General features: G+C 42.9%; 1 protein-coding gene across 1 annotated transcript; it reads right to left on the bottom strand.

Moving 5' to 3' along the window:
• Window positions 1-4,623: 4,623 nt before the first annotated feature.
• Window positions 4,624-8,245, bottom strand: LOC126334801 (cuticle protein 19.8-like). Its single transcript, XM_049997434.1, has 2 exons — window positions 8,212-8,245; window positions 4,624-5,472 (listed from the first exon to the last, which is right to left on the bottom strand). The coding sequence occupies exons 1-2, from the start codon at window positions 8,221-8,223 to the stop codon at window positions 4,735-4,737; spliced, it is 750 nt and encodes a 249-aa protein (XP_049853391.1). The 5' UTR covers window positions 8,224-8,245; the 3' UTR covers window positions 4,624-4,734.
• Between the last annotated feature and the right edge of the window lie 293 nt (window positions 8,246-8,538).

The raw sequence follows: 8,538 nt of genomic DNA, 5'->3' as shown, positions 1-8,538 counted from the left end.
TAAATGTTATTTTTCAGGTTCAGCTCCCATTGTCTCTTTCCACGTTCAACATATCTAATTCGAAATATACCATTTCAGATTCTGCCTGGAGGACACAAATCTTTTTTCCCTCTTCCACGATTATCTTTCCTCGACCAGGTAATCTGCAGCTCCATGAAAGATCCCCATCTGACACTTTTTCAACTTCCCCGCTACATGCTCTGCAATGAAACTCCAATCCACTATCCTGACATGTTTCTCCCACCACACCACACAAATTAACCAACGGCGACATCCACATTTGTCACACATGACACTACTCTTAAAGTCAGCTAATGAGCACTAAAACAGACTTACACAGTAATAAAGAAATAATCAGTAAAACTTTTATCTTTTGATGAGTTGTGCAGCCAACTTCCAGGGATGTGTCAGACGTAGAATAATACGACCGAAGTTCATTGAACGTTGATAGTACAAGACACGAAGTGAATGAAAAGTATAAGAAAAGTACGATACTTTCTAACACCATTCTCAAACCGACGCTATCAGGAAATTAATTAAAGCACTGTGATGGATCCAAGACAACGCGTAACGACTATACGGCGCGCAGAAGTTATTGTTTTTTGTTTTTTTTTTTTTTGACACTTTGGGACTTAACATCTATGGTCATCAGTCCCCTAGAACTTAGAACTACTTAAACCTAACTAACCTAAGGACGTCATACAACACCCAGTCATCATGAGGCAGAGAAAATCCCTGACCCAGCCGGGAATCGAACCCGGGTGGGGTAAGCGAGAACGCTACCACACGACCATGAGCTTCGGACGTGCAGAAGTTAACGGCAATTTATAAACACACCAGCGATTTTCACTTGTAGTAGACTTTAATTCACGGAAGACTTGAAACGAATGAAAACTCCAAAAGCAAGATATTTATAACACCACTATGTGGCAAATAAAACCGGAAATTATATGAGCAATGCTCTGTTGTGTTAACAACGCATAACGCTGCGCCACTGTTGTTTAGCTTCGAGCACGTCAGTGTATCCGCCTTCAACGGCTGCCAACTGCCAACTGAATGTAACGTTCCATTGACGACGAGATGTTGCAGACAAAGCGAGACTCAGATATGGGAAGCCTTGGGAAGTAAATCAGCCGGATCCCTTTCAGATCAGTAGCTGTAGCGTCTGACTCAGTCGATTTAGGAAGATCACAGAAACTCTGGTTGATCGGAGGAGGATTTGAACTGCTGTCCGCCTGAATACAAATTCAATGTGTTACGACTCCATCACCTATCTCGTTGTAAGGTGAAGAAGAAACAGTCACGATATCGGGAAGGATATTGATATTCCACAGCCTAATATCAAATTTTAGCAACTGGACTCGCATTCTGGAGGACGACGGTTCAAAACCGTCTCCGGCCATCCTGATTTAGGTTTTCCATGATTTCCTTAGATCGTTTCAGGCAAATGCCGGGATGGTTCCTTTGAAAGGAAAAGGCCGATTTCCTTCCCAATGCTTCTCTATTCCGAGCTTGTGCTCGGTCTCTAATGACCTCGTTGTCGACGGGACGTTAAACAGTAATACCCTCCTCCTCAAATGTTAGCACGTTGCTCGTTGCAAAGACGGACGTACGCAACTTAGACAGCGGAATATTTCCCACTTTTCTCGGTGGAGTGGTCCTTGTGGATATTTTCAAATTATTACCCTCAAAAATGTTTGGAGTGATGGATTTTCGATGAGTGACGAGGTTGCATATGCCGTAACCGAAAAAATACATTGCTGCCCATTAAAACCTGGTTGAGCTTAACGAACTCCGTATTAAGAACTAAATTTTTCTTGAAGGTCTTTTACTGTTGTTTATCGAATTTGCCAATATATTCTCCTGAACAGAGCTGGATGTGCGTAGCCCAGGCTTGTTAGACCTACATAGGCACTTGGATCTTTGATGGTTGCAGTCACTTTGAGAGCTGCTGAAGCCTCGGAGACGTACAGTAGAAATCACAAAGCGAACATAACAGTCGAGGTTGTGAGCAGATGGGCAAATGATGGTAATGGAGGCGAGATCAGAAACCAGGAGAGTTTGTTGATACCTTGATCATAGTTATCGAATTACTTTTGAATACTTCAAATCGTCTATGACGAATTATCCTGCGTTTCAAATCCTCAAGCGTATTCTGCGTTTTATTTTCTGTGTTTTCCCTAGCGCTCCCGCTGCTACTTTCTGCTTGTTTGAGTATAATTTGCTTCTGTAGTATGTGCACGTGCTATACTTCGTTTCGTGATAATATATCATCGGTTGTTGGATTTTTCTCTTTTCACACAGATCATGTTTCGCAATTGGTAAATTTATATTGGCGTCCGGATCCGAACAATCAATATTTTCACATCTCTGAATTGAGATCGTAGTTTATCTTTTATATAAGGTAGAATATGTTTGAGCTACAGCCACGTGTGCACCATCTAAAGTCGCAAATATACTTTTTTACGATGTAGGAATTTGTAATCGTTAAATGATTCATGAAATGAAATAGTTTAGTACCTACGTTATTGCACTGCCCCTTTTCAAATGATTCAGGTAGTACTCGTATTGTCGGTGTAGCATTCACTCTTGCATTAAAATCACTACACACCATTAGATGGTCATTTCCATCGACTTTATCAATCTTTTGGGGTTCACTCAATAGAAGTTTTTGAATTTCTTGTTATTTTGAGGTTATCAAAGTAAGCATACTCACGGTACTCAGGTAAATTTCTACTCACTTTCGCCTTCGCAGACGCAAGCTATAATGAGTTTGTAGTTACAAAGTTTTCAACTTTTTGAGTGAAAAAATGAGACGGAGTATCTCACTTTTCGTCCATAGTTTCTGTGCAACACTACTACAAGCTATAAAATACTCAAACAGTTACGTAAGTTTCTTTCTTGTTACAATAATGACCGAAATTAATAGTTTCTGCCTTCAATATTTTCTGTATATATGCTTAATTTCCTGTCTCTTTCGCTAGTTACAAGTCTAATCTTAATTCCAAATTTCTATTTTTTTTTCGACGTCGTTTTCTTGACGATCTCATTAAAAATCACGGTCTAGCAGCTCTTCTCTACTGTTTTAGAAACTGATCCTGGAAATAACTGCTATGTACACGATACCTGCTGTAGGCTGCAATCACTCTAATGCCAGAGTCTAAATGTCAAACAGTTCTTACTGAAACCGCTACAAGTTCCTGTACTTACGCCCATATCAAATGTCTTTGGAAATATGGCATAATATTACCATTAAATTGGGAACGAGCCTGTTCTTTATGAGTAACTGACGTATAGGTAAGCAATCAAAATGGCCGTCTCTTTACGTCCATGTCAAATGGTAGTGAATATATTGCATTATGATATACACTAATTTGAATAACCGTTTTTAAGTGAAGGAGCTTAATGTCTCCCTGATAGGACGACTGTGCATTTAAAAATATCTGGAGCGAATAAGCGCACACATCTTTTTCCATATACTTCTGAATTCAAACCCAGAGAAAAAATTACTTCACTTTTCATTCACCAGGTAAATATGAAACTTCAAATTGTTTCCTTTCGAAGAACGACACGCACAATGGTGCTAGCATTAACGCTAAGAGTCAACATCGCTTGATCAGGATATAAATATTCTTCTGGCACATCTAGAAAAGCGCAAGGGGGCTGTTTATTACAGTAATCAAATGGCTCTGAGAACTTTGGCACTGAACTTCTGACGTCATTAGTCTCCTAGGACTTAGAACTACTTAAACCTAACTAACCTAAGGACATCACACACATCCATGCCCGAGGCACGATTCGAACCTGCGACCGTAGCAGTCGCACGGTTCCGGACTGAGTGCCTTAACCGCGAGACCACCGCGGCCGGCCATCGATGTGTATGGTGTCCTTGGGTTAGTTAGGATTAAGTAGTTCTAAGTATAGGGGACTGATGACCTCAGATGTTGAGTCCCATGGTGCTTATAGCCATTTTTGAAGATCACAGAAGTTAAGCGCTGTCGGTCTTGGCTAGCAGGTAGATGGGTGACCTCCTGGACCTGTCGAGCTCTGTGGATGTGGTTCAAATGGCTCTGAGCACTATGGGACTCAACTGCTGTGGTCATCAGTCCCCTAGAACTTAGAACTACTTAAACCTAACTAACCAAAGGACATCACACACATACATGCCCGAGGTAGGATTCGAACCTGCGATCGTAGTGGTCGCGCGGTTCCAGACTGTAGCGCCTAGAACCGCTCGGCCACCCCGGCCGGCTATAACAGTAATCGCCAGTAACATGTCAGTAAGTGCCTGCAGATGGACGGACGATAGATTATCAATAAAGCAAGAGAAAGCTAAAACCGATATGAAGCGTTCGTTTTCACAAGCTCCCGTTGTTAACACGGACTGTAAAGAGATTATTTTCTTTCAGTTTATCTCTCGGGATCGCCTGTAACACACTAAGATTTTAAAAAAATTGGCATAATCTAATTTCCTTCTTAAATATCTCAATTTTGTATTACCAACATTAGAAAAAGGTCCTTGGTTGTGTGGTGTTAGTATTTTCAACCTGGTACATATGCGTCCATGCAATTAATACAGAGACAAGTTTTACACATGCAGCTAACAGAAGAGACGAAAGGCAATAAGTATAAGACATCTTTATTTGCATGTTATGCATACAGAATGAACGTGATTGCGAACTCAGCAATAAGTAGGGTTCAGTGTTGGACATGTGGGAACCGCCGGATGAGATTTCACGCAATGACAGTCCTGGCGTACGGGTAGAGAGGGGCACCGTAAGCAGCCCTGGCGAAGGGAGCGGCGGCATAGCTGGCGTAGGCGGGTGCTGCGATGGCTGCCCTGGCGATGGGGGCGGCTGCGATGGCGGGGGCGGCGACGGCGGTCCTCACCACAGGGGCGGCGGCCACAGCAGGGGCGGCGATCGCTGTTCTAACTACAGGGGCGGCGGCCACAGCGGGGGCGGCGATGGCAGCCCTGGCTACAGCGGGGGCGGCCACGGCCACAGGAGCGGGGGCGGCGACAGGCGGATGGACTCCGCCCTCCTTGTGCACGACGGCGTTGAAGCCGTTGACGGGGTCAGCGGTGTAGTCGACGGTGCGCACGGAGCCGTCGGGCTCGACCAGGCTGTAGCTGCCCTGGACGACGTCTCCGTCGCGGCTCTCCTGGTGGGTCTTGGAGTCGCCGGTCAGCGCGTCGGACACGCTGTAGCCGTAGCTGTACTGTGGGTGCGGGTCGTACTCGGCGGCGGCCACGGCTGCGGGGGCGGCGGCGGCTACCGGCACTGCGGCGGCCCTCACGGCGGGGGCGGCGACGGCCACAGGCGCAGCGCGGACGGCGGGGGCGGCGACGACGGCGGGGGCGGCGGCGTAAGCGGGGGCGGCGTAAGCGCGGGCGGCGTACGGGGCGTACACCGCGGGAGCGTCCAGGTAGATGGCGCGGGCCACAGCCACAACCGCCGCGAAGATGATCACCTGGATGTAAGAACGTACCAGAATTCGATAAGCACTGTTACTTTTTTTTTGTTCATTTTCGCAATTGTTTTGAAGTTACTCAGTTTTTTTTAAATATTTTTCATCATTTGTAATCGACTACTGCCTTCAGATAACTAGAAAATTAGTGAAAAATATTTTCTTTGAACTCCTCTGTTAGACCACATAACTAGCCTCAATTTTTTTTTTCTGTGATGTTTGATGCACAAGGGAGGTATTTGATCTCTAGCCTTTTTCTTTCCATGTCTTGTGTCCATTATGTTTAAGGTTCTAAAATTTTAATGACCGCTGAACAGTATTGCCTGTGGCGTTAAACGTTCGACAAATAATCAGCAGTATCTACTAGTTGTTTCAGTGAATGAAGAAATGGTTGTAAGACTACAACTGTTTGCTGTAGTAATAGGCTTCAATCATCGTAAAATCATTCTGATGTAATTTTTTCGTAATTTTGCAAAACCACATACGACTATCGTCGGAACCGTTCCATTAACATAGTTACTGCAGAAAAAAATTTTTGAAGAGTAGAAAATGAAAGCTAAGTCTGTCACAACCGGTTGTACCAAGTGAAACAGAGCTCTTCTTCTCATTTCTCGTTTACCGGTGGAAGAAACCGTAAAAGAATTGTTTACTGATACTGGACCACAGTAGTTGTGATGATGAGAAGCCACGTGGATATCGTACTCCCGCCTTCCAGATTTCAACATTGACTGATTTCGTTAAATCTGCTTGTAGATTACACCCAACTGGCTGCCGGTCAAAAAATAAAATTTAGTATTATACAATTTAGAATTACCTCTAACGCACTCATAAGTAGCAGTATTTGCAGATCCGCAATATAATGTTATGAAAGCAGAGTACGAAAAAGAAAAGCGAGAGAAGAATTTAAAATAAGTGCACCCACATCGTCGTCAATATAAAACGGTGTTGTGTGTCCGGAGGATGAATTGTGCAGGCAATATGCAGTTTTAGTTTTGAATTCCTGCCCACTTATTACTATCGACATTTTGAAATATAACAATACCAAAACCTTCAGAACATGTCAACAGCCTATTGCTGAAGCGATGCTGTTTCAAGAAAGGGAAATGTCATGGAAGACACCATAATTACTACATCAGAAAGATTCATTAAATGCCCCTTCTCTGATATCAGCGTGCATATTTTGGAAAGCAGGTGAACTATGGACGGTAAGAGGTCTATTCAGAAAGTAACCTTCCCTTCGTTTGCATGTAGCATAGGGAGTAGTGGGTGGAACGAAACAGTCGCTATATTCATACACGAGAACATTAGTACCCTTGGAGTTACGATAGCAAGAAAATCATAATGCTTCTCAGTTCTCTACAGTAGCCATTCAAAATGAGAGTTGCGATTGATAAACCAGCCAAATGCACAATTTGTTCTATAAATGGCAAAATATTTCGAAGTCCCTACCCTCGACGAGTCCAAATACTCTTTTTTTTAGAAGCAAAAATATCAAGTGCCATTCCCTAATCTGAAAACATAAGAATTATTACGTGAGTTCGAACGGGACCTGAATATTCACCTCGTAGCCAAGAGTTGGCTCAAAGGGATTTCTACCTCTTCACACCCATGGTAAAGTGGCTCGGCTCCCAACGCTTTGATCAAGACAAATTTGCAATTATATATATATAAGATTTTTTTCTAATAAATTTGCTACAGTTATTCCACTATCTCATTTATTGGCTAATGAAGATGTCAACACGGACATTCTTTGGACTAAGTAATATTCGAGTACACAAAGGTATTGTACAGATGTGAAAGCATCCACAGATATGACATAGGGCTGTGAGATTTTAATAGCAAAATGAACTCATACTCAAGTTTCAGTACGTCAGTAAAATGAGTGATATACTGAGAAAAGCTTAAAAAATGAACAAAACTTTAACTATGTTTTCATAAATTCGTGTTATGAGTAACTGGCGGATACCAACTCATATTCAGCCATGGATATATGACAGTTACAAAAAATGAAGAAGAGTGCAACCGGTAACTTACGTCTTATGTCCCAGGAAATCTTTATTGGTTAATGAGTTAGCTCTGATACCTGATAATGCTAATAGCATTTTTTAAAACTTATATGGAATGTGGCTTAGCAATCCAGAAAATGTATTAGTGTCACATATTGCCTAATAGACACGAAAAAAATTTGTGAACAGACCGTGACAGAAATTCAAGAAACTGTGTTACGATTATCTAAGAATAATATTTCCGACGACAGAAACCATACAGCATAGTACTATGGACGTAACTGAATGTTCTACTTAACAAAATAATGTGGTCAACCAGGGGAACTGTGCCATAAGATTCTCTACGCTGATATGTTAGTTAAGTCTCTGTTCTCAGAGTTTCTACGGACTAAGTACTTGCTGGCGCCTGACGTAATGCAAAAAAAGAAAAATTGTACGTCAGAGATGGATAGGAAATGGATCGAACTTGTAGGACTGCAGCTAGTTCTAAAGTCACGTTCACTGCATTTTCGAATAAATCCTACATTCACTCACACTGATGCGAGAAAAATTTCTCGGTTGTGTCAACTAACTGATGATCCAATCGTATCACACTTGATCCATTACTACTTGTAGAGCCACTGAGATTACAATACCTGCGCCCTTCACGATGAGCAAACTAGGAACGTAGAGTGACAACTTTTACTGTTAAATAAAGACGCCGGTGAGTGTTTGAGATGACGGGAGGCCCGCCTACCTTGTAAGCCATGTTGCTGCCGAGACGGTTGCCGAATTCTGCCGGCCTACCTGGGACGGCCGGCTTTTATAGCGCACGACTCGGCAACAGATGGCTGAGAAGGCTGCCCTCCGAAATTCCCCATCAGGCATATGTCAACCTGCAGAAACGCCTTCTCTGCAAAAGCGGTCGCACCAATATCGGGTCATCTGGTCTGCTGTCCTATCCCACTGCTGTGAGCGCTTGAGCTGAATTATGGGCACTAGATCTGTGATACGAGGACTGTCGATGAATTACCTCGATAAAAAGGATTTATTGACATATAGCACGGATTCAGAAGATACCGTT

The sequence above is a fragment of the Schistocerca gregaria genome, chromosome 2, assembly GCF_023897955.1.
Source record: "Schistocerca gregaria isolate iqSchGreg1 chromosome 2, iqSchGreg1.2, whole genome shotgun sequence".
Lineage (NCBI taxonomy): Eukaryota > Metazoa > Arthropoda > Insecta > Orthoptera > Acrididae > Schistocerca > Schistocerca gregaria.
The sequence above is the reverse complement of the archived record's forward strand: the minus strand, read 5'-3'. Positions and strand labels throughout refer to the sequence as shown.